This window comes from Leguminivora glycinivorella, chromosome 11, assembly GCF_023078275.1.
Source record: "Leguminivora glycinivorella isolate SPB_JAAS2020 chromosome 11, LegGlyc_1.1, whole genome shotgun sequence".
NCBI lineage: Eukaryota > Metazoa > Arthropoda > Insecta > Lepidoptera > Tortricidae > Leguminivora > Leguminivora glycinivorella.
In genome coordinates, this window is record NC_062981.1 from 21,627,720 (window position 1) to 21,655,155 (window position 27,436).

Below are 27,436 nucleotides of genomic sequence, written 5' to 3' on the forward strand. Positions count from 1 at the left end.
TGAAACTACTCAAGTTTCAGTGCCACTCTTGGCAAATAAGGGGTTGAAAGAAAACGAAACTGTGACATTGCAGTGACAGGTTGCCAGCCTATCGCCTACGCCACAATTTAACCCATATCCCACAGTCGCCTTCTACGACACCCACGGGATGAAAGGGGGTGGTGAAATTCTTAATACTTTAGTTAACTGTAATAATTTCAAAAATAGAACTTCATACAATTTCTATACTAATTTGCGATACCTGGCAAATTTTTCTGCATCTCAAAACACATTTTTTTAATCTGTCGCGTTATCGGCCAATCAGAGACGTTTATTACAAACAATTGGTTGCTAGGTAATTCGATGTTGATATACAGCGGTCACGACGCTACTAACATTAATTTTAACTTGAATGATGATATTTCCGTCCATTGATGATGAAGATGATGACTCGTAGAAAAAGTATTGTATACAATAGTGATATAATTAAGCTTTTCACTCTCGTACCGTACTATTTGGCCACTCAGCAAGCTTCGTGGCCTAAACATGGTACTCGACTGAAAAGCTTTGTATTATATCACGATTGTATAAAATACTATTTCGGTTAGCGCGATTGTTACTGAAATTTTCTTCAGTCACCCGACTCACCCGTTGACCACGAACGCTGCGCTGTGAGTTTGATAAGTCGGGATGTATTATAAATTCGTTATACGCGATATAATCCGTTTTCATCTTTTATTGCAGAACGAAAGGTTTCTTAAGCCTTGTTTGAACAATCATCACTACATAGTATAAAACAAAGTCGCTTTCTCTGTCCCTATGTCCCTATGTATGCTTAAATCTTTAAAACTATGCAACGGATTTTGATGCGGTTTTTTTTAATAGATAAGAGTGATTGTAGAGGAAGGTTTACATGTAGGTATAGTACCCGTGCGAAGCCGGGGCGGGTCGCTAGTTTACAATATAAATAAGGAGGTATTCTATATATTTGAGCACTTTAGCCGTCACTATCTCTTTGAAACTAAACATAAAGCTTCGCGGACTTTTGCGAGAAATCTCTTTCAAAGGGTACAATGTATACATTGTACCCTTTGAAAGATAGTCGCACATTGTACGGTTGGCAAAAAAGTCACATCTGACAAAAAAGTGTCACGGGAGAAATTGTCCTTCAAAGAAAGCATTTACAAAAGGCTTTGTTACCAAATTATTCTAAATGTACGCAACGCTTTTATTCAGACAAATTTATATGTGCAAGTTTGACATAGGTTAAAGCTTTGGCTAACCGTCAAGCAAAAATAAATTAAAGCTTCATTGTGTACCCAGTATAGTCACCCATGGAACCCTAGGCCACTCTACAACCACGTCAAAATGACAAGCAGTAAGAAGTCTCTTACAGTCTGATTAATAACGTCACTATGACATGGTTCTACAGTGGCCTAGGGTTCCAATTGGTTGACTGTACCTCAGTATGTAACTAAGGCGAGGTCTGATATCGTCTCGATTTAAGTATATACACATTTTAATTAACTGTCTATCTATGGGATAAGCAAGGACTTTATCAGAAACTCAAAGAAAATTACCTACAGTTTTTTAATAAATATAGCTCTTACTAGGAGTTGCAAGAACGATACTTTAAGATGTAAAACTCGTTTACGGATAATAATTACTTCATGGTACTACGTTAGCACGACGGAGTATTTATTTACGAGACCCGATTTTAATATTATGTAAGAACCCCAAGCCCAAATAAATAATATTACGAGTATGTAAATACCCCAAGCGGTATTTCACCAATAACAATAGTTCCCTAACAACAATCCTATCAAATTCGTAAATTATTCGTCCCAACGCAACTCCCCGATAACATTAATTCACGTAGGTAAATAAATTAGTCCGTTTGTCAGGTACAAACTCTAGATTTTAGGTTTTATCGCAATCGCTCGTGAACTGCAAGCCAAGGCCGCCTAAAATATGAAAACACTAGCTCTTTCCTGCGGCTTCGCTCGCGTTATATTCGAAAATTGCGGAATGCTCTATACAAAGTTCCCCCCCGTTGGAAAGTGGGGGGTTATAAAGAGACAAAAAGTAGCCTATGGCACTCTCTATCCCTTTACCTATCTCCTCTTAAAAAATCACGTCAATTCGCCACTAAGTTTTGCCGTGAAAGACGGACAAACTGATACACACACTTTCCCATTTATAACATTAGTATGGATTACAAATTAGTAGCATACCTAGACTGGCTAAACTCTGGGTTTTATGATTTTATCGCGTCGGGAATTATGTAATGTTCAATTTTCGGGTGAAATAATGTTTTCGCTTGTTTGGTACCTTGTACGGAGAGTACGGTACTGTAAAAACACCATAACTGTAGGTACTTTAGTAAGCCAATTCCGTCAGTTGAAAAACTGCACATTTAAATTTCTTTGGTACGAAGTATTTTCCTCCCATAACCGCGTCTAATCGCATTATAAATTTTGATAGACGTATAGTTTCAGATCCGGTGAAAGATACGTATGGGATGGTATATAAGATAATCCTCAGACTAAGGCGAAGGCCGAGCTCCACATAATAACGAAAGCGCGAAGCATCCAATAAGTCAGTGTTAGAATGCAGAACAGTTTAAGTAGGTATCTAAATGCGAATGCCGAAGACCGAGATCCGTGTAGAGCCCAAGCATCGAAGAAGGCAAAACCTAGTTACAATTACGATGTTATATCTATTCTCAGCTAAAGTAATAACCATAGGCAATGATTTATAACTTCAAATTTTTACAACAATGACGCAAAAGGCACGGCAAAAGTAACTACGCAACCGGAATCACGTATCCCTTTTCTTCAACTAATTTCTCTCGCTCAACAATTACTCTTATAACCTCCATTTCCTAATTTACATCCGAAACACCGAAAACCCATAAAGATTTAGAAAAAAAAAGAAAACTATATTACCTTTTTTGTCAGCGAAAGAAAAAAGTCACAAAGGCGAAATCTATGGTCCGATCCCGCGCTTTTTATACCCTTTACGACTGGCCACAAAAAAGAAGGGGCGGTTTGTAAAAGGTTCCTTTTTTAAAATTTACGATGCCGGTGTGAAAGTCCGTTGGCGAGGGACAATTATAGGCCGTAAAGAAATTTGGCGAGGCCCGGGACGCGTGTTCCAAATGCTGCTAAAGTTAAACGGACCGAAGCAACATTCGTAATATTCAGAGAGTTTTTACAAGGTTTTATTTAGATAATTGGCAACGTTTGTGTGTTCAGGGGGCCGATTTTTGAATCTCACGGCGTTCGAATTCAGAAAATTGTCACTGAAAATAATAGGCAATTCACCGTTTTCAACCGGTATTTTAGTGACAGTGAGATTCAAAAATCGGCCCCCAGGTCAAGTTTTGAAACTAAATTAGACCCACTTGCTACTCGTATTATTCGATTGAACTGAAATTATACATTAACATAACTTGGGTGTATCTACATACACTGGTCAAAAAGAGAAATAAAAAAACAAAGTGTGATGTAAAGCTGCATTTTTGGTATGTTATTTGGGGTCCTTGGGGGAATGTAAGACCATATTTTGCAAGCAAAAAAATGGTGTGCTAACTTCGTAATTTAAAAAAAAAAAGTAAAAAAATCAAACTTTTTTGGTTTTTGCCGTTTTATTAAAAAACTATGCATTTTTGGTCAAAAATTGCTTTGTAATGTTGAAAGTGCATTAAATTCCAAACAGTTTGACATCTTTTTTATCAATGTCCGTCAAATATTTTTTGAGATATGAAGCGTCAAAAAAAGAGCTTTTTTCCCCTTACTATAAAAATATTCGTTTTGCTCATATTTTGAGACTGATATCAGCAAAACAACTCAGGCTATTACATAAATTGTAACATAAAAATGTAGAAAATTTCACTAGCTTTCATTTAAGACCAAAAGAGTGCCAGTTATTTAAAAAAATAGGATTATATCATAAGTCTAGTATAACTGGATCAGAAATAATCGGTGGATGGTAATGGCCAAATGGGATAGTTTACATATATTTACAGGAGGCGTAGCGGAGAACGAATTATTATTATTTGGGGGCTGTTCAAGTATTACTCAGACACATATTTGCGTATATCAAATCAACATTTATTTAGTAAGTTTACGGTCAGAAAGACCTCAGGATCGCCGCTTGGCGGAAAAAAATATTTACGAGTAGAAAACTCTCATTAATTGAATCAGATTGTTCCGAATTTGTTCTTGAACGGACTGGTTTTTAAAGAATATCACTGAGGGTCAATAACATCGATGCAATCTCACGAGCGTTGTCGTGGACGTGCCCGAATCATAGTATTCTCCGTTTAACGAAATATCAGTACATAGTATGTGTTGTATTGCACGCGCAGGTCTCTCACCGCCGCGCAGGTGTAGTCGGACCATAACTCGACAGTATACACGCTTGTACAAAAACTGAGGAACAGCTGTCTTTTTACGCTGTCACTACATTTGGCGAATCTTCTAGCCAACATGTTTGCCCTTACTGCGGTGGCCCCCCTCTGCCTTTCTATGTCCTCCTGGTTTTTTAAACTGGACGAGCTCGAGCTCACTCCATCGTAGGCCACGTCTTTGCCTTTGGCTAGTCTGTGCTCAAGAGTAAGCCCATTTATAATAAAAAAAAAACAACAAGATGTGGCCAAGATATTTGACTTCGTGTACTCTCCGCAATTGAAATCCATCAAGCAAAAGAGATGGTACATGTGTGGGCATATGTGCTGCCTCCATGAGCATAAATTCAGACTTGTCCGGATTGTATCTCATGTTATGCTGGCTGGCGTATCTCTCGCATTCTGCAAGTGACTTACGCATAGCTCCCACCGATGGTGCTAGTATGACCATATCGTCTGCATATGCGATGTGATTTATCATTTGCCCATTGATGGAGCAGCCAACCTCGGTACTGGTCAAAGCCTGCGACAGCCCATCCATGTACACGCTTAAGAGAGCTGGAGACATACTGCCTCCTTGTCTCACGCCACAGTTTAGCCCGCTGGCTGTGGACAGAGTTGACTTCCATCTTACTACGTTCTTCTGCTAGGAATACCACTTCTCCAGTATCTTAATAATTGGCGTGGGCGCTTTTCCTTCCCGTAGTTTATTTCACAGCAATTGGTGGTCAAATACAACTTAAGTGGACTTTCTATCACTACAGGAGTTGTGCCATCAAGATGCAGAACCAGGACCCTCACAAAGGAAAAAGTAAAACCTAAAACTTTTAGCGTAAACTATTTTACCTTAACCAATCTACCAGACTATTTATAGATTTTTTTTTGTTTACCAAAGTAACTATTCGTCTTACTGACCTTTATTTGCACTAAAACTAAAGCTAAATAAATTTTATACAAAGTTATATTGCAATATATATCATATCATGAAGTATCAGATATTTGTCTAAAAATATTGGCAAAACGCTACATTTTATAAATGCGTCAAAAATTAACCTTTTTTGACGCTTCATATCTCGAAAACTATTTGACAGACATTGATAAAAAAGATGTCAAACTGTTTGAAATTTAATGCGCTTTCAACTTTACACAGCAACTTTTGACCAAAAACGCATAGTTTTTTAATAAAAAAATAAAAACCAAAAAAAGTCCGATTTTTTTACTTTTTTTTTTAAATTACGAAGTTAGCACACTTTTTTTTTGCTTGCAAAATATAGTCTTACATTCCCCCAAGGACTCCAAATAACATACCAAAAATCCAGCTTTACATCACACTTTGTTTTTTTAGCCGATTTTCATGTAAGATTTGACCGGTGTAACAGTTGTAGTGCGAAAAGGGTTTCCTTGGGAAACGTTCGTATTTGTCATGCTAGTTCAGTCAATGAAAATGAAAATGAAATATAATGTCAGTACATTTTGTACGTTCGTACGGTTTTGTAACAATACGAAGGCAACTCTTTTCGCACTATATCTGTATGTTGTGGTGTTAAACTGCATACCATAGAATACTCCTCGATATGAATTATGAAGTGAAAGATATAGCATAGGATAAAGTCAAATCTATTAGCATCGAGCCGCATTTCGTGTATGAGAAACCGCTCGTTACTATCAACTTGCGTATGCATACTTTCAGCCTTCCGATGCGTAAGCGACTTCATAACTAACGAGCAATTTCTCTTACATAAAATCCGGCTCGATGCTGATACATGTGACTTATGGCACACCTCGGACACTGGCGATCAAATATATGAAAGAGGCGCGTTCCTAGCACACATTCGAAGCTCGTGTAGGTGAACGCGTACCATGCTTGTATGAGTGAGATATGACAGACTGTTCGTGTTTTTGAAAGGCGGTAACTGTGAGGAGTGCGGGGAGCGGGAGTGGCCATACTATACGATAGTACTCTTTATTATACTGTGCTTATGGTAAGCGACAAAGTAGCATCTTCGTTGACTAGACTTCAATACAAATATTTATTATGCTTGCGTCTCACAGAAGTTTGGTTTCAAATTCAACCATTTCCTATACCATTACTAATTCCACAAGCCAATTTCAGAGTCATCATGTGGCCTCAGTAAATACGAGGCAAATGCTCGCCTGTTCTGTAAACCACTGGAATACATCCAACCCGGGAACAATGAATAGAAGTTGGGGGCCGAAGTAATGCGTGCCCCACATGTAATTTGCGACCTTCACCTTAGTTACCAATCGGCTAGCAATTTATGTGCACATTAGAGAAATTGCTACGACGCATTCATATTGAAATAAGGGTTAGGTATTTTGATATTGTTAGCGGCATGCCATAACTATTTATATTGTTAACTTTGCCACATTTACATTATAAAAAAAATCTGTAAGCATGAAGAGTTCAGTCTTGGTTCAACAAACGATCATCGTTGCTAGGCAAGATGACAACGTAACACATTAGCAAAGATAACTTTTTTGAAAATTCGTAGAAGCTACAGAAATCATCACTTATATATACCGGTGACTGTAGTGACAGTAGTCGTCTCGATCTTGCCTAGCCACGATTATCCGTTGTTGAATCACGATCGAAATCTTTAAAGGGTGACATAGACGCACTGATGAGATGAGTTGCATTGCCGCCCGTCTGCATCGGACCTACGGAACATCGAAACTTCCTACTGAACTTTTTCATCAATCTAATACTTTTTTTTTTAAAGTAACTCTTAGTAAGGTAAGGACAATGGTGACTAACGTCAGATGCTCGCCTAGTAACGATGTTCTTTTGTTGACTAAAGCATTCTTTAGACGGTCTGTCCAAGTGACATCAACTGGGTAATAAATAAATTACAATTAACAATGGACTGTAAAAAGGTATTTCTTCGTTTGACCCGAATGGATGTACATTACTGTATTTCATTACTTTTAGTAGGACATATTGATAGATATCGCCAGATGCAAAAGTGCTTCGAAAGTTCATGGAATCACACGGATTATATCCTGGTCAATATAAGGGTGTATGGGTTACAAAAAACCGCCCGTTACCGATTTTAGCGTTTGCAATTTTTTTTCTATGGGAATATCCATAGACTCAGTAGTCTCAGCAGTCTGCGTAACGTTGACTTGTCTGTTAACTGTGGTGGATGCTGCTGGCCTTTTTTCACGGATTGGGAATTTCTTTCCCTTCTGACGAGAAGGGGGAAACGGCCCTACCCACTCCGGCGTTTCAAAATCATTCGTGAGAGCGCACTGGATACGAGATGTTTTCACTTCACCACTGAGCGCATTGGGATCGGGATGTTTTTACTACCACTGGATGCTAATACTGGCCCTGAGGGTCAGTTGCACCAAACCGTCTGTCACCGCTTTAACGTTCGCTAACTTTTTTATATGGGAATTTCCATAGGGGCGATCAACACACGCCGCGCTGCCCGAGTGTAATTTAAAAAACGTTTCCTCCGTACATTTTGTATAGGAAAGACGTAAGTTTTTAAATTACACTCAAGCGACGCGGCGCAGGCGTCCGCTCCACGCCCCATGTCTCTCCGCCCGTGTGTATTTTACGCCAGACTTCTGCTGCGTAGTTTTTCGAGTTAAAACGTACCTGTTCGTCCCTTCCCCGCCTTGCAGTGCACGGCGGCCACGTTCTTGGGGTCCGCGTTGAGCCACTTGTGGACGTCCTCGCAGAACGGCAGGATCAGCTCCATGTTCGGAGGCGTGTGGTCCTCGAACGCGTACCTTACCACCTGGAACGAGACATGTTATTTTAAGAATAATTTTAATAAGTTTGGCAGATAAGTACAAAACTTTATTGTAAGTTTTCTTTTCTTATAAAGAAAAAAAAAAGAGCTGGAGATCGATTTTTGAATTTCGAACGCACGAATTCGCCGTTCGAAAGTCTGTGGAAAACATAGAGGAATAAGTAAGGGAAGAGTTGTAACTCCATACATCAGTAAATGCGAGTTATTTGTAGTGACATCTATCGTCATTCACTCGTCAATCACGCGCCAACTAGCGTAAATTATCAGTACTGCTACTCGACACTAGGTGCCGACAGTATTGCGTCTGCCAAAAATGTAATATTAAAACAGTTTACACCTTATATTATAAGCTGAAGTAATTGAAAGCAAAGTACTGATTAATACTATTGTAATATTAGTTAAAAATTGTTGAGCAATAGACTTTTTGTTCGTCGTGACGTCTATTGACAAGTAGCAGTACTGATAATTTACGCTAGTTGGCGCGTGATTGACGAGTGAATGACGATAGATGTCACTACAAATAACTCGCATTTACTGATGTATGGAGTTACAACTCTTCCCTTACTTATTTCCTCTATGGTGGAAAACGACGGACGGCTAGTAATTTTAAAACTAGTGGTAATGACCACTCGTTTTCGATTCTGTTAGTAGAATTTAAATCGCTAGTAGTGGAGATATTATTGAACGAATTTCACTAAATCGAATAGCCGAGATTAAAAAATCGGCACCCTGGCCATACTAGGACATCTGGTGCGTACTACACTTTAGCGACCGCTTTAGTAATGTACAGAATAGAATCTTTATTTGCACAACCCTTGAGGTCCTGTCACAGTTCCTGTGCGCAAACATTTATATTTATATGATTGCTATCTAAATGCAAAATAATAGACTGGCGCATATAAAAGCTACAACTTGAGCGAAATGAAATGAAATATTTATTTTCCAAGTAGGCATATTACAATGCGCATATGAACGTTAAATAAAGGCGCGGCGAAACGGTTGGCCCCACGATCGCGGTTTGGCTTGTAATTTCAAAAACTCTGCTGGCTAAACTTACCACACGTCAAGACCTTATGGCTCAGAAAAATTGCAGTACAGTCGCCATCAGATATATAAGAGCGCCCGAGATACTCAAAAATATCTGAACACGTCTCTATTGCCTAGGCGTTAGAGGCGTGTTCAGATATTTTTGAGTACCTCGGGCGCTCTTATATATCTGATGGCGACTGTACATCGTTAACATCTCTAATAAAATAAATTCCTGAACGATCATTTAAATCAATTCCACCGTTTAATAATTCTTTAAAAGGGCAAGGAACCCAATCGTTCTACTAAAGTTGTTTAACTAAACCCTACGCCATAGATTTATGTGGCTTAAGGAAAGCAAACCAACTCTTAGCTGTTTAATATGCGGTCCGTTGTCCGCTTTTTGCACAACTTATCGTGACGACGACAATTAAATACATTGTAGGTCTACAACTGGCACCATTGACGTCAATAATTATGTCGATAGTCGCTAAGAAAATCGGTGTGCCATTCTGACACCGGTAGACTGCTTCCTTCAAATATTTTAATACACGGATGATGAAGGGTCTCCGTATAAATAAATAAATATTGGGGATACCTTACACAGATCAAGCTTGTACTATGGGCGCTAAGCGACGATATACATAGGTACTTAAATACATACATACTCGGAACATGTCGCCAATCGAGATGTATTAACGTGAGTACATCCGCATACTTGAATATTATAAGAGTTGGCGGTATAAGACCCAGAGTGCTCTCAATGCAATGGACCGACCTGGTGAAAGCTCTCAATGGGTCACCCTTAAATATGTGCGTGCGAAATAGAAGAACATGACGGGAAACCATTTAAAGGGCAGCACAACGCTCCAATGACCACTATTTTGACAAGAGTATATATAATGAACGTAAGTCATGTTCTCCAAAGACAATTTCAGCATCCAAGCCGTAGAATAACGAGATCAGGAAGCTTCTCAGTATCCCATTTAAGTTGAAGTAAGAGCAAGAAGAGATAGAAAAGTATGATGAAATTGAAATTTTACAGCTTATAAAAAGATTAAAACCAAGAAAAAGCCCCGGAGCAGACGGCATTACAAACGACATACTGAAAGCTAGCTGCCCGTACATACTCACGCCCTTAACAATACTGTTTAACAAAATATTAGAAGAAAAAATGGTACCGTGTGATTGGACTGAATCGGACATAACGATTATCTACAAAAAAGGAGACCCGGCCGATATTACGAATTATCGCCCGATAAGCCTAATGCCCAGTCTCTATAAATTATTTTCAGCAGGCTTGCAAGCAAGAATATCACCGAAAGTAGAGGCCTTTGTAGGAGTGGAACAAGCAGGTTTCAGAAAAGGCTTCAGCACCATAGACCACCTGCAAGTAGTTGAACAACTTATAGAAAAGCATACAGAATTTAAAACACCGCTCTACCTTGGATTTATCGATTACCAAAAGTCGTTCGACTCTATAGAGCACTCGGCAATTTGGAAGTCTCTAACAGCAGCAAAAGTCCACCCTACTTTTATAACCGTAATACAGAACATCTACAAAAATTGCAAAGTAGAGTCAGACTTGAAAATATTGGACCTGAAATTAAAATAGAAAGAGGGGTAAGACAGGGAGATCCTCTTTCTCCAACCCTGTTTATAACAGTATTAGAGTATATAATGAGGACTCTACAATGGAAAAACCGAGGAATAAATATTTCAACAAAAAACCCTTACACATCTTTGCTTCGCAGACGACGTAGTCCTCATTTCAGACACGCCAAGAAACCTGCAATACATGTTAACTTCGTTGAATATAGTAAGCAAAGAAATTGGCCTTGAAATCAGTTTACCGAAGACAAAGTTGATGACGAATTACAACAAAACGTCGATAACCATAGAAAATAGCAGGTTAGAATACGTAGAAAACTTCACGTATCTAGGTAAAGAACTATCCTTTAAAACATCAAACAACATAGAGGAGATAGACAAAAGAATAAAGAAAACCTGGAACAAATTTTGGAGCATGAAAGAGATTCTAAAAAGCAAACTCCCTCTTACGCTGAAGAAAAAAGTAATAGACTCGTACCTACTTCCAACAATGACGTACGGCAGCCAAACCTGGAAATATACACAGAAGGCAAGGCATAAGATCACGTCATGCCAAAGGGCTATAGAACGCAACATTATGGAAATAAAGCTCAAGGAAAAGATAAGACACAAAGACATAAGAGCGAAAACCAAAATAATTGATGCGTTAGAATATAGTTTAAAATCAAAATGGAAGTGGGCGGGTCATGTAGCCAGGATGCACGCAGATAGGTGGACAAAAATCGCTACCATGTGGAAGGGCCCTAGAGGCAAGAGGAGAGACGGTAGACCCAACGCAAGATGGCCGGACGACCTATGCAAAATAGCCACAGATTGGCCAACTGTGGCAAAAACCAGAGACAGATGGCTGGAGCTGGAGGAGGCCTTTACCCGAAAGGGGTCCAAACCAAATTAATTTTTTTTAAGTATTTTAATTTATTTTTTATATTTTTAAGGTCTTTGGTTTCGGAATAAACAGGCTTTTTATTTTTATTTTTATTTTATTTTATTTATTATCCCATTTAAGTTAAATTAAAGACCATTTTTTTAATAGATATTTTTATTTATTAGGAAAGATCGCAAGTGCCGTCAAAAACGGACGGTAACCCAACTGCGCTTCAACTGCAATGTCAGCGAACAGTTCCCATAATAATTGCAGTCCGTCTGGTAAAATAGCTAGATATTCCTGCGCTAAGTATCTATTATGAACTATCGCTATCAGCCGCTGATAAGGCGACGGCGGGTGTGCCTGACAAGCCCTAATCTACTCAAATAATGACAGATAACTGTCGTTATGTCACCTCATTATTGGATATAGCATAGACAAATAGACATAGAAAAATATACAGACCAGGCGGTCTATCACAACTGGCACGCGCCAGTCGCGCCGCGAGTCCATACTTGAAGTCTCGCGCGACAACGCAAGTTGTGCTTAACCGCCAAGGATATTAAACAAGGTCTATATAACATGTCATCCTGTTTTTTTTTAGTCTCCGAGCGACGTGGCAGCAGCAACACTTGTTCTTTCTAAGTGGTTATGCAGGATTTTTTTATTTATCGGGAATCAGGAGGATATGCGAAAAGTCGGGAGAACCCCGCCGAATTCCGACCATCTGGCAACCAGTTAGAAATTAAAGGTGACAGCACCGTATAACTACCTGTCGTTCTCGTCCGGTGAATTGATAGTTTCGGCCACATGTTTGTATCATCCAGTGACTCTATGTTACTCCAAAATACGTAACAAACAGTTTTGACGTATTGAGTTGTTGATTTGACTCATTAGATTAATATGATAGCCAATTTTCCTGACTGCGGCATGCAGTTGATGTTGTGCGAATTTGAATCATTAATCGTTTAGCATAAATTACTCGTACAGTCACGGACTTTAAGTTGATCCACTTCTAGCTCATTTTATACTGGACACGTCGTCGCATAACTATGAAACTGAATTTCCAGTATAAAATGAGCTAGACGTTGATCAACAATTAAAGTCCGTGACCGTACATGAAATTATTAGTAACATTGCTCCGTAGGGAAGTTTAAAGTGAACATAAAACGGGAAACAATATTGTAGATGTAGATATTTTGCGACTTATACCAGTGGCCCATTTCGCAAAGCTACAAGTTACAATTTACAAGTGGTAGTCAATGTCTAATATGACAAGATGGAAAGAGACATCCGCTTTGAGAAATGGGCCCCTGTTGCTACTAACAGTACTAACCCGTTTCACCCTCACGGGTTGGCGCTGATTGACTGGCACGCTATCTATTCGCGGGTTAGCACATTAATCTTCTTGATTTGTATGTACAGTCAACCAATCTGAATCCTAGGCCACTGTAGATCCCTTTCACAGTAAAAGTCAAACTGACTGCTATAGCAAATTATAAAGCACAGTCTCAATACGACAGGGTTCTAGAGTGGCATAGGATTCTAATTGGTTGACTGTATGTTTTGAGAACAACGGGTCCAAACTCCAAGCCGGGTTGCATAAACCAGAGCGGTTTATGAACAGATAAGTTATCAGGTCTCGGCTTACCGCGAACCGTGCACCGCGTTCCTAGAACCGCCACACGTGCCCGATAGCATTAGTCACATTGCAAGGTCGTTCAACTCTGCTCCTTTTTTTGAGGTGCAGGTATTCACATCCTAGAGAAAAACTCTTTTACCTGTGACCTTCATCTCAGGTGAAATCGACCGCGTTAGTGGTCAATAAACAAGCTAACAGGAATAACAGGATAGATGGTCTTCGTACACATCTTTTAATTCCTATTTTACCATTCTCATGCCACCAATAATAAAGAGTACTATCGTATTTACATTATGGTCACTTCCGCTCCCCGCGTAAAGCGCCGCCCACCCCCTCTCGGTTACCTCACAGTTACCGCCTGTCAAAAACACGAACAGTCAACCTGTCATATCTCACTCATATTACAAGCATGGTACGCGTTCACCTACACGAGCTTAGAATGTGTCAAATGTGTGCTAGGAACGCGCCTCTTTCGTATATTTGATCGCCAGTGTCCGAGATGTGCCAATACTGCCAATGGTGTAGGACAAGTTGAAGGCTTGCTTGCTTGCGCAACAATTTGAAGACAGAAGCCTTTATGCTTGAGAAACCTTCGGTAGCGAGTTCATTTCACTCGTGTCATTCATGTGGAATCTACAGCCTAGATTGGCATAGACTATTAGACTAATTCTCTGGGAATGGAGATTACAGAAGTAAAAAAGAAACATCCACAGTAAACTTAATGGCAGATTTGATAAATACTCGTATTACAGTAGTATCCAACCGTTCATTTTTTATGACATGTATCCTTGACTAAGCGCGTGTAAAAAAATCCACCTGTAATCCACACGGTTAGCCGAAATAAATAAACCATCAACGCTACTCGCACTGTTAATGCTAGAATAAGGCGACCTTGGATCTTCGAAACACGTCGCCCAAGTGACATGTGAGTGTCAACCGTAATATGATCTCAATGTATCTTTAATTTCAATGAACCATATTACAAAGACATAAGTTGTATTGTATTAAGGCTATTCAAGTTGACACTTCATTGGAGTCTTATCACGCTTAATAGACTCATCAGCATACACGTGGATAATGAAGGATATAAAAAGATTACTATTTACCAACACGCTAGTACTAATAGGGATGTTCGGTAATTACGGAAGCATCTGCCGGTTGGCGTGCTTTATTTGATTACATTTTAATTATAGTGCCACCATTTGCACGATTTCGTGTTTTGGAAACTTGTACACGGAGTAAGCATATCGTGCAACGCATAAATTTGAAGATAAGATCTTATCCGATCCATCTTCAAAGTTCCAAGTGTCCAGACTCCAGTCGGTGATTCGATTTTGAATAGTTTGCATTTGTTCGGTGCCCATACATTTCACGACTCTTCACTTTCCGAACAGACTCTAGCAACTAGTTGGGTTTGTAGCAACTGGTCTAAGCGGCGATCTACACACAGGCGACGCACGTCGTAAGACGCGGAACGGACGCCAGCGCCGCGCCGCCCGAGTGTATTTCACGCCTAAAACGCAAAATATCTAAAATATTTTTTCCGTTTTATCTTCACTTTAAACTTATTTAATTTATCGACGGAGCCCCGCTTAGGCGCCTCCTATTCTGTGCATTTTGGCCACGAGTTTACCCTAGCTCTGGCGTGGCTCTTTCGCTTTCTTCATTTTCATAGTACCTATTCATTTATTAGAATAAAATGCATTTTTTGTCAAGTGCAAAATATATTTCTTAATTTAATATTATCACCTCAGCTCGTTTATCAGCAAGCTCTACATAAAGTGGTTCACATAAACTAAATTAGACAGACTATATTTATTTTGTGAACCATCCCTTATCTGTCGACAGCGGCGACATCTAGTCTAGCATTTAGTTTTACCGTTGGGGCGAGAACTTTCTCGACTGATAAGACAAATATGAAGATAAAACATCTTCCTGTTTCACGTGTGTTGGTTTTCAGAATTAAAAGCCGAAATTGAACAATACAAAATGCCGATCTCTGCTACGCGCGATTCCGACTACATTCGGCTCGCATATTATGCTTCGTAGCATAAGCATTTATTAGGGTTGATACATCCCACTGCGTGAGTTACCAAAGATTAGATAATTAAATCATTTTTGACAACCCTGAATGCCCGAAAGGGATAGTGGGTTCTGCAGGTAAGTTATGATACGAGAGTTCAGAATTACTTTATTTTGGTGCGAGTCTGTTTCAACCCCCTACCTCCAATTTAGAAGTCAAAAGTTGTACCGTTCGGAGGAAATAAAGTATAACCTTCTAATAACTTTTATAATAAAAATAATTGAAATAACACCCACTTAGGACAATATTAGACATATCGGAACGCCGGACATTCCACGATATTTGGACATTTCGAAAGCTTTATTAAAGATTATTGAATTACGTAAATAAATGTATTTTCCACAAGTCTCGATTTTTTTATTATTTTTCTTAAAATTAAAAAAACGCAGATCTATATCTACTTGATACAAAATGCTTGAATAAACTTAAATTAATATGTATTCAAGGTCTTAAAAACCTAATCACCAAAATAATAGTGTTATTTTACAATTTATGATTTATATATGTTTGCCAGCGTGCATAGAATATAAATATATACGCAACATGGACTTAATTAAAATAATAATAACTAGGAAAGCTACGTAATATTCTCCACGTGGACGCTTATTTTAAAGCGTTCCGTGTTGTGTTGACGATTATTTTTTATGCCAATTGATAACGAATGCGTAATTTATAACATAAGTATAAATATAATAACATTGATAGGAGTCAGCTCAGCTTCTGGAGCGCGATACTCGTATGTTTTCGGCTAAAATGTGTCGTTATTTAGACAAAACAACGTATACTATAACCGTACCAGTCAAAGAAACAAATACATGCTAAAGGAGCTTACAGATTTCCAGATTTCAGGACGATATCGGCCTATTAATGGACTTACAGAGGTCATTGACATAATGGCCTGTCAATTATTCAGCTCTTTCTTTTCACTGAGTAATGTACTTAACTGACCTAATTGAGAATAGATTAGAGCAAAACCTTACAATTTCGGCAAAAAACAGATTTGCGCGTTCCTAACACACATTCTAAGCTCGTGTAGTTGAATGCGTACCATGCTTGTATGAGTGAGATATGACAGGTCGATTGTTCGCGTTTTTGACAGGCAGTAACTGTGAGGTAACCGAGAGGGGGTGGGCGGCACTTTCAGCGGGTAGCGGGAGTGGCCATACTGTACGATAGAACTCTTTATTATACTGTGGTTTTTGCATGGCTAGTGCTAATGCAACTTTTGCCACGTGGTTTGCGCTTCGTCTTTTTACATGTCCGTACTATTTACATACCATATCCACCTAAGGCGGTGTTCCGACATTTTTTCTGTGATTGGCATACAATATTGACGACCGGTCTGGCACAGTCGGTAGTGACCCTGCCTGCTGCGCCGCTGTCCCGGGTTCGAATCCCGGTAAGGGCACTTTATTTGTGTGATGAGCACAGATATTTTGTTCCTGAGTCATGGATGTTTTCTATGTACATAAGTATTTATATATTATATTATATCTTTGTCTGAGTACCCACAACACAAGCCTGTGTAAGATTATTTATTTATTTACAATATAAAATTACCTATTCCAAATATTCGCTCGATTTCCTGTAGTAGGTACCTACTTACCTAGGCATGTCACCGCCTGACCTCACCGACGCAACGAGTGTGGAACATAAGTGCGCAATAAAATCGTACCACGAGGGTGTAAGAGGATACATAATTATTTTTTCGCGTTTCCTAGTACGAGCCAATTTTGTTTCCTACTAATTCATTATCTATTTGTGAAGCTCATTAATATAATTTGCATGTAGTGATATTGTATGTCCCTAATAAATGTCCTAAATTACCATACTTTAAAGCCTCAAGCCTCGTAAATATTGAAAATGTATCAACCGTCTAGCAATTTTCTGGCTTACATGAGCATTTCTTTTTTTTTTGTCAATAAAAAAATTTTGATTGTTTTAGGGAATTTTAGGTCAATTATACTCAGAATCACGAGTACTTTCAATCTCACTGGGAGACAAAAAGTGTCCCAGAATTTCCATACATTTTTGTTACTTTCCTCTTTTGTTACCCCATACAACATGTACGGAAAATGGTAACAAAATAAGAAAAAATCGTATGGGACTATCTTTTTAACTAATAGGATTGAAAAAGCTAGTAATTCTGAGTAGAAATAGCATATTTTTTTTCAAAAATACCACACTTCATAAAAGTGGCAAAAAAAAAAAAGAAATGCTCACATACAAGTCAAGATCGTTTACATTTACACACTTTCACGATCAAAAATATCAGACCAAGCTTTCATGTTTATAACAATCGACTTCAGATATTTTTGTTTACGACAATAATCACTAAGTTGGGCCAGCGATGTAAGCCAAATTATCATTGTCAAATGACAGAAGCTCTGAGTTTTGGAAAACAAGGTCCAGGTATCAGGGTTTCAAGGTATAGATGAGGCTACCACTGAGAATACCACAGCTTTGATGATAGGTACACCGTGTATACTGATTATACACCGTGTTTTTATTGAATTCCTTTAACTTCGGCATATAGCTAATATACCTTACACAGATCAACTTAGCCCCAAACTAAGCAAAGCTTGTACTATGGGTGCTAAGCGACGATATACATACTTAAATAGATAAATACATACTTATATACATAGAAAACATCCATGATTCAGGAACAAATATCTGTGTTCATCACACAAATAAATGCCCTTACCGGGATTCGAACCCAGGACCGCGGCTCAGCAGGCAGGGTCACTACCGACTGAGCCAGACCGGTCGACCTAGAATAGCATAGTTAGTTTTTTTTTAATTCGTAACTTTTTTCTGAAAAATCCCATACACTTGCGATAGATGTTACATCAATTGCTGTTAAGAAACGGGCTTTGTGTGTTTGATATACGATTGACAATATTGACATGTCATAGTTTTGACACTTACTTAGTGTGAGTTAATTGTAAAGCCCGTTGAAGCAATTTAAGTTTTTAACATGTATCGCAGATGTATGGTTTTTTTTTTAGAAAAATACACAGATTTAAGAAAACTAACTATGCCATTCTGTTTCCTGTTATCAGAGCGACGCGCCGCTTGGCGGCGCGTCTTACGTCCTTCCTATACAAAATGTACTGAGGAGACGTTTTTTGAATTACACTGAGGCGGCGTCGCGCAGACGTCCGTTGCGCGCCCCGAGACACGCGACGCTCTGATGTGGCCGGTCCCTTATGGACCTAACTATATGCCGAAGTTAAAGGAATTCAATAAAAACACGGTGTATTTACAAACCGTTATCATATTTAACCTTGACTTTTCATTTTGAAATTCGATCCATAAACCGTTATTTTGAAAGCGGTATCACCGGTACCCATTAACCGGTATTTGAACCGGCTTGAAAAAACCAAATTGCAGAAAGCATTGCAATCCAAATACCTACCAGGGAATCATATGCGTGAGGTACCACACGTAACACATTCTGACTCAGACCACACACTATAAAACTTCAGTTCCGAAATAACTTACCTAACAAATGTTCTTAAGGAAAATCGAGTCTTAATGAAAAGAACACAAGGTAAATTCCGATGCAAATTGCCAAAGTTTATAAGGTTGGTTTTCGGACACATTCCGTGTTGAGCAGATGGCGGATACGACTTTTTGAGGTGGCAAGGACGTGTATGTTTATTTGTTGTCACAGCTTGCATGATAACCGCGATCAACTTATTGTATTTATGCAATCCTTGTTGTTATGCGAAAACGAATTTAAATTACGGTTCAAATTCCAGTTTGGTCAGGGTTTTTACCCGACTACTAACTAACTAAATATGGCTCTGCGATCCAAAGAGAATATTGGCCTCCAAAACGAGAGCAGGAGTCTTATACTGATCCTGCGCAGCTTATTGTAGGCTTGTGTCGTTCACGAACTATGAACTGTTAGGAATAAAATCCCATCAATGACCGAAATGAACTGAATCTTTCCGTGCTCTGTGAATCGGTCTTTGCTCATTTAGTTCACTATAGGATCGGCGAGCACGAGCGGTTTGGATCGAGAACGAATGTGTGACTGCGCCGACCGAGAGCAAGCTATTTAGCAGAGCAACACAAAAGCGTCAAGTTTTTCATATTAAGCTTCGGTTACTTACAACCATTCGGCCCGGAATTTTTATTATCTGTGGACTATTATCACCGGACATTTATGATATTAGGACCGTATCATTTTGACACTTTTAGGCCCCATTCGTTCTGATCTTTCCGACCGTAGTGGTCGCTGGTCTGGCTGAACTAAATGAGCAAAAGTCCTAAAAGAGCGAACTAGTTCGTGCATGGGAGCGATTGAACGAGATCGGAGCGCTCCGATCAACGAACGAAACGGCACAAGCCTAGCTTATTGGCTAAAGATAAATTATTGCAGATTAAAACATTTAATTATTTTGGCACTGAACTACTACGTTCAAATGATGCGGATTTTTTGGTAAAATTCGGGTAAAACACGTTCACACAAAAATAAAGAGAGAATCAACATCTTGAAACAGAAATACAAAATGTCTTTAATATTGTACAAGATTAGATAAAAGATCCAGTGAATGACGTTCGGATTGACGCATATTATCTCGTAGACACAATATGCCGATAACAGAACCACTACCGTGAGTTTCTGACGTTTTAGAACACGATAGTGGAAACGTCACAGAGAATGTGTATGTAATTTTTTGGTTTTAGTAAGTAACCGTTTATGTGACAGCGGACAGCAAGAGAACAATCTCACACTTCAGGATGCTGAAGACCGGGCAAACTGGAGAAGTTAGAGCAGGAAAGCGGACCCTGGCGCTAGGCCGGGAAAACGCTAGGTTGAAGAAGAAGTAAGTAAGTGACCGTTTAGGGGCGCTGTTCAGTTTCTCCATACAATGAATGACGTTTTCCGTGACGTTCATTACCCTTATTGATAATATACATACATACAATCACGCATGTATCCCATAAAGGGATAGGCATATCACATGAAAGTACTCAAGTTTCAGTGCCAGAGTTTTTGCCAGGGGAAATGAAGGGGAGTTGTGACATTGCAGTGACAGTTTGCCAGCCTCTCGACTACGCCACAATTTAACCCACATCCCACAGTCGACATCAACGACACGGGAAGGAAGGGAGTGGAGAAATTCATAACCTGTCACTACGGGCATGTCGAGCAATGTATTCTAGTCCAAACCACATAGTAGGGCTCATCATTCCAAGATAGGTCTCACGTAATACTGGGAGCCGGTATCTAAATACATGTCATTAGTGTTAATCTATAAGCCAATTACGGGCTCGTCAGATTGTGGAGTTAGATGTCATCTTGACTTAGCATGTTAGCATTCACACTGATAATTAAACGTGCAAAGATATTCCTCCAATTGTCGTTTAGTTTTGCTTTAACTTGTCATAAAACTTAACTGGATTTTAACCTATTTCACTACGCGGATGGCAACGAGTGATCGCCAAGGGGCGAGTTCACAGTCGAGAAGTAAATAAAACACTCAACCTCTCAAATAATTCGCATAGATTTTAAGACTTCTCTGAGCAGGGGCTGTTTAACCTTCTATTTGCTCAAGAAGTCCAGAAACCTGTAGACAATATGGTGCCAGTAGACTCCCTCTAGCTTCCCTTGCGATAGTTGCGATAAACCTGATTTTACCGACTCTGTTCGTATAGATACAGAATATAATAATAGTACAAGTACAGAAGGCTCACTCCTTTGATGTGCACAAAATGCCGCCATCTAAATTCTTACCTACATTAACAAACGGACCGCACGCGAGCAGCAAACATTGAATTTTATTGCGCCGCGCGAAGGTCGTCGTCAATGAATGGGCCGTGAACTCGCGGCCGCTGACATGTACTTGTAGCGCGGCGATAGAATCGTGGAGTGAGCCGCCCCTGGTATAGATGCTTATAAGTTTAGGTTTCCTAGCTACTAATATTATGCCGTGGCTTACGTTGACGACGGGCACGCGACGGCGATGCGATGCGAGTGATGTGACGCGGCGCGACGAAATCAAACCTTCTATCTCTATGGAAGTGTCTTAGGTGAGCGACGTCGATGAATTACGGAATCTATGGATGATTGGCGATGGGATGGGAATCAACGGCGACGGTCGCGCGATCGCCGTCCACGCAAGCCACAGGTACCACTGCGTTACTGTGTAAAATACATCAAATTGACTCACCCTCTCATGAAATTTTGCAGAGTCGTAAGACCTCTCTGAACAGAGGTTGTAAATCTTGTAATGGTCCTTGTGCATCTGCTCGAGGAACCTGTAGACCTCGTCGATGTGGTTCCTGTAGACTCCCTCCAGCTTCTCCGCCGGGAAACCCATCGCTATCAGCCGGTCTGTGATGTCTGAGGTTGCGGGGTTAAGGAAATTCACGATGGAAAGAACAGGTAAAAAAACAATAAAGCCTCCGCTACACATAAAGCGTTTTGATAGCGGTGCGCCGGATCGGACGAACGCTGGCGTTCCGCTCGTAATCCGCACGCATTCCGCTCGCAATCCGCGCTCGTTAGTTTCCGCAGGCGTCCGCTAGGTACAACGCCAGCATTCGTCCGGCGCACCGCTATCATTGCGCTCCGCTGACGCTCCGCTAACGCTCCGCCTACTCTCTCAAAACGCGCATGTGTGGCCGAGCTTTAATACATTAGTAGTGGATTCCTAGCGCTTCATAAATGTCTTAGATGACCAGTCAATAGGGCTGGCGGACCAAAATTACTCTTAAAGCTCGGCCACACATGCGCGTTTTGATAGCGTAGGCGGAGCGGCAGCGGAGCGCAACGATAGCGGTGCGCCGGACGAACGCTGGCGTTGCGCCCAGCGGACGCCGGCGGGAACTATCGAGCGCGGATTGCGAGCGGAATGCGCGCGGATTGCGAGCGGAACGCCAGCGTTCCGCCGGCGCACCGCTATCCTTGCGCTCCGCTGAGGCTACGCTATCAAAACGCTTTATGTGTGGCGGAGGCTTAAAAACAAGTAGTAGACTCTCAGTGTGCCTCGTAGTCACCGGCATAAATAAGTGACGTTTTCTGTATTTTCTGTACCTTGTCGCTTTTAATCATTTGACAACTTAGTATGTCATTTCAAACAAGATGTTAAATGTGACATGGTACAGAAATCATCACTTATTTATGCCGGTGACTGACCACTTGACCAGACGGCTGGTAGCTGATTTGACCAGAGAGAATAAGGCCGGCCATTCAAAAAGGTAATGCTGCCACTATAACTAAAGGGGCTGATATACATGTTGGGTGATGTTACTCATGTTCCCTAAATAAATATTGATGTAGTTGTATGTAAGTTTGATATTGTGGTTGATATAAAGCAGGTGTGTCAATTTTTATCTAGTAAGGTGACCTTGGCAATGTTATTGTGACCCTTCCTGTATCATTTATGTATCGTTTCGGTATCTTCTGAGATTACAACTACCGAACTGTATAGTTTAATTGTGCTGTAAATAAATTACATTTGTAGTTTGTCAAATTGATATCAGCAGCAGTTTCACTGTGTCGCTTAACTTCAAGCTTGGATAAATCAATTGGTTATTTCGGTGTTAATAATTGGTAATAAATAGGGCAGATATTTCTTAAGAATCTAAGATTTACCTGAGTTATGCGATTTAATGCTTCTACAATAAAGCCGAAGAGCTAACAAACTAGGACTTAGTTTCAAAATTAGAGGCGTTTAAACCATTACGTTTATTAATAAAGTTACATGCTAATTCTCAAAGGTTATCTAAACTTCTATCTCAAACCACACCGTAGTCACGTACAGTCACAATTATCCCAATTAGTTCCCAACTCGTGAGAGTCTCGAAAACGTCGGGAACAAGTTGAAAATTTCCGTCCCAAAAATGTCCTGGGGGTCAAAGTTTTAGTAATCGAAGCGGTTTTAATTTCGTTATAGTTCCGGTGGGCAACATAAAGCATTCATTGTGGGGCCAAACAATACGACGGAAAATTAATTAAAATAACGAGGGTGACCGTCTACCACCGCGCTAATACCAGGGACAGGGAGTTACGCCCGGTGCAACTAGAAAGAGCAATTTCCAAAATTGTAAACAAAGACGCTCTCTATCTTAAGAAATTAAGGCGTGGAATTGGGATTCAGTTTATTATTTAACCGTTGAACCGGCTTAGTCTGGTATATAAGACATGCAAAATCCAGCTCATTTCATCATTTGATGGCGGTGACAAGAGTAGAGTACGTTCCGAGAAAAAAATAAGTTTTTAAACTTTAAAAATGCAACCAATCTTGTCCCAAACATATATGCTAATGAATTCTATTGGACGTACTAAAAGGATTAAAGCTTTATTCGTGCGCTGTATGCCTATGCATTGCGCATAAACGGCTTTGTTTATCCTTGTAAGGCAGCGTTCCCACTTATGCGTCGCGTGTCTCGGGGCGCGCAAAGGGCGTCCGCGCCACGCCACCTGAGTGTAATTCAAAAAGCGTCTCCTCAGTACATTTTGTATAGGAAGGACGTAAGGCGCGCCGCCAAGCGGCGCGGCGCGCGCCCCGCCGCCGCCACGCCACCTGGGGCGCGTCTTACGTCTTTCCTATACAAAATGTACTGAGGAGGCGTTTTTTGAATTACACTGAAGCGGCGTGGCGCGGACGCCCGTTGCGCGCCCCGAGACACGCGACGCTCTAGTGTGGCCGGTCACTAATATGTCAAATATTCTTTGTCCTAAGTAGGATAAGGTCAACGCTGTTAAGATTTAGGCCATCTATTTCGGCTGGGGTTTATAAAATGTGGGCTTTATTTCTAAAATTATTAACGTTCCGATGAATATAACAGAAACAGTGGATATTTTTTTTTTATATGATTAATTTAAATTTTATTGTAGAATGAATAATCTAAAAGATTGTTTGTACAAGTGTGGCGACACATATAGTCAGCAATGTAGTCATCAAATTGGGATCTTGTTCTTTACAATTTACAACACATTGTTTAGCATATTTTTTTATGCAAAAGAGATGGCGTTCGACCCGGGATAGGAGGGTTACACAAACAACAGAATTGAGTGGAAGGAGCGAGGGGAGGCCTTTGCCCAATAGTGAGGCACTAAACCAGGCTAGCAAAAAAAACATGCCAAAAGTTCTAGCTAATTAATAAAAATTAGTTTCGATTTCCGAAATGTTATTCAGGTAACTTCTACGAGTACTTCCTACTATAACATATGATCCCGGTCATGTTACCATGTAACAGTGCCCTTTCCAGTCGTGGTTAATGCTTCCACGGTGGATACACCAAAACGCATTGACGCGTGTAACTCCATGTAATTCAACACCGGACACTTCGTGGGCAGGTTACATTGTTATTTTACCATCGTACACACTATTCAATAACAATGCATATACCTTAGTTGTGTTCGCATAAGGTCCAAACATGGTCAAGTAAGTCAAGTTATGTTACTGTCTTTACAGCGGATCTTCGGATTTCGAAGGCTATAATCTTATTAACATTTTAGAAGTTTTCCATGGCATTGAATTTAAGCTTTTTTACAACTTGATATTCGTGTTACATTGTAACTTAATTGTTTAAAGGAAACAATGGTGGAGTTAGAATGCGACCCTGTGGAACACCATAGGTAATGTTTCGGGTTAAAGGTTATCTTGTAAAATAATAATACATGACTTTTAGTTAGTTATATACGTTATTTCGTAATCTTATCAACATCTTTGAAATGTTATTGTAAATTGCTTAAAAACATAGTGACAAACATCTATGGGTCCCCCCACATCTAGCGTCTCGCGAGCGTCGCGTCGGGCCAACTGTATGGGCAAAGCCTGACGCCGCGTCGACGTCGCGTCGACGCGACGTCTTTTTACATACAGTTGGCCCGACGCGACGCTCGCGAGACGCTAGATGTGGGGGGACCCTATGTGACAATGTGTCGAAGGCTTTTGCTAGATCAACTTAGTGTTATTAAAGATCTGAGCTTATATATGTAACACATTTTAGCAAAATAAACATTTGGTTTTACAAACAAAATTGTATAAATATAAATTGGATAACCTTTTCAAGAAAACGAATGAACTTTCAATTCAATTAAGTTACAAGTCAGTTAATCTATAAAATGCGCTTAGACTAACGCGCTTAACTTAGTCTTTAAGTAAGCTGTGTCTAAGTTTTTCTAGACTTGTAATTACGCTGACATTGTCTGCTATGCGGAAAAGCGCTTGTCGACCTGACACAGATATCTCGGAATTAAATTCAAGGTAAATCCTTTACGTTTCCTTAGCAGTAGAAAATCTAGTGAACATGATTTTTATCAGGTTTGCAAAGACATGAAGCTTTGGGTCGGTACATAAAGGCCTTTCAACAGAAAAATCGCGATAATTATGAGAGATTGATCAATTTGATCATTCGCTCAGGTATTTTTGTATTTTATCAACTATTTTGACAATAGTCACAGTTGCTATTGCTATAAACTTCAACTTTCAACATACCTGCGTTATCAACATCATAAATGACTAAGGGAACGTCGCGACAGTTATTAAACATGCTCAAAGCGTTGTTTTCCTGCTAACGAAGGTTGCCAGAGCTCAACGAGGGACGGAATAATATGCTATTGCTAGCGTCTATAGGCTATAGAAACTAGTTACCATCAGGCGGCCAATACGCTTGCCATCGACGTAGTATAAAAAGATCTATCCCGCAGCATTACGCAAGTCAGTCCAACCTGTCAGCAGATCTGTTTATGCTAATGTCTAGAAAACGATCTAATTTCCAAACCAAATATGATAAATCTGCGAGACATTAACCTGGCGCATTGAATTTTAAATCGACGGTGAAACTTCCTTGTCTAGTCATAGCAAGCCACGAGGAAGAATATTTGAATGTTCGAACTTCGCAGATTTTTGTCTCTGTCTCTTGAATATTGGAAGATAGAGATAGATGTTCCCTGGGATTTCGATTTTCGGGGTAATCGTGCGAGATGCTATGAGGAAGAATATTTTATAAGGGATGTAGATATTCAAATAATTTTGTGTCCCTGTCACTCGGATAAGTATAATCACTTAGATTAATAACACCTAGATGGTGCTTCCGAACGTCATACTGTAGCCATGCCAACGGCGAAATTTTTTCGCCGTTGCGTGATTGTATCAGAACGGCCCTCGCAGTACTCAATTTCAAATCGTCTTGAGAACATCTCCGGGAAAAAAATCAAATTCGCTAGAAATATGGTAGGTTGTGCAGTGAATGGGTGTCATAACACAACAAATAATATTAAGAAACCGCCCGACATTACATTCCACAGGTAAGTACAGAGTTTAATGTGATATATTTACGAAATTGTAAATACTAAAATTGCAATTTTCGCCGTCCGCCATTTCTTATAAATGTTGCCAGTCCAATGTTTTTTTTTCCGCCAAATGATGTTTAAATATAAGTATTAACAATGTTAGGTTCTTTGTATGTATATTTAAAGAAAAAATACACTATATTATTTTGATAATTTTTTTTTTTAATTTTCTCGAAGACAAAAATTTTGTTGTTTTATCAAAATTCAAATTATAGCTAGGAATTTTAGCATGATGTTTGTTTTAGATTTCCGACTGATCCGCTTCTGTCTGCGAAATGGATTGAGACAATCCGGCAAAACAGGAACGATTTTATGTGGAAGCCTACTAAACATAGTCGTGTATGCTCGCTCCATTTCAATGAGCAAGACAAGTTCATTAGTAAAAACGGCTTGCGGAAATTACGGCGTGGTACGGTCCTTTCTAAAGTAAGTGCCTTTCTACAAGCTTTTTTTAACTTACAATGTATGCAGAGTAAGTCCGTTATCACACTATACGATCCGATATCGGATGTCAGAAGGATATTATTTCAATAGAAAAAAGATGGCGCCTGTATTGTATGGGATATCGGTCCTATATCCGATATCGGATCGGGTAATGTGAAAACGCACTTTTTGTACTAGTGTCCGTCCACCGCTATATATTTTTATAGGTGGCAAACAAGCATACGGTCCGCCTGATGGAAAGTGGTTACCGTAACATATGGACGCCTGTAA

At 39.8% G+C, this 27,436-nt stretch overlaps 1 protein-coding gene across 3 annotated transcripts in view; it reads right to left on the reverse strand.

Annotated features, from left to right (window-relative positions):
• Window positions 1–27,436, reverse strand: part of LOC125231027 (phosphatidylinositol 3,4,5-trisphosphate 3-phosphatase and dual-specificity protein phosphatase PTEN) — an 85,878-nt gene that overhangs the window by 23,581 nt on the left and 34,861 nt on the right. For all 3 annotated transcript variants that reach the window (XM_048136368.1, XM_048136366.1, XM_048136365.1), the window contains exons 2-3: window positions 21,588–21,760; window positions 8,016–8,157 (exon numbers count right to left, since the gene is read on the reverse strand). In XM_048136368.1, the coding sequence (XP_047992325.1) occupies window positions 8,016–8,157; window positions 21,588–21,760 (315 nt within the window). The remainder of the gene's footprint in view (window positions 1–8,015; window positions 8,158–21,587; window positions 21,761–27,436) is intronic.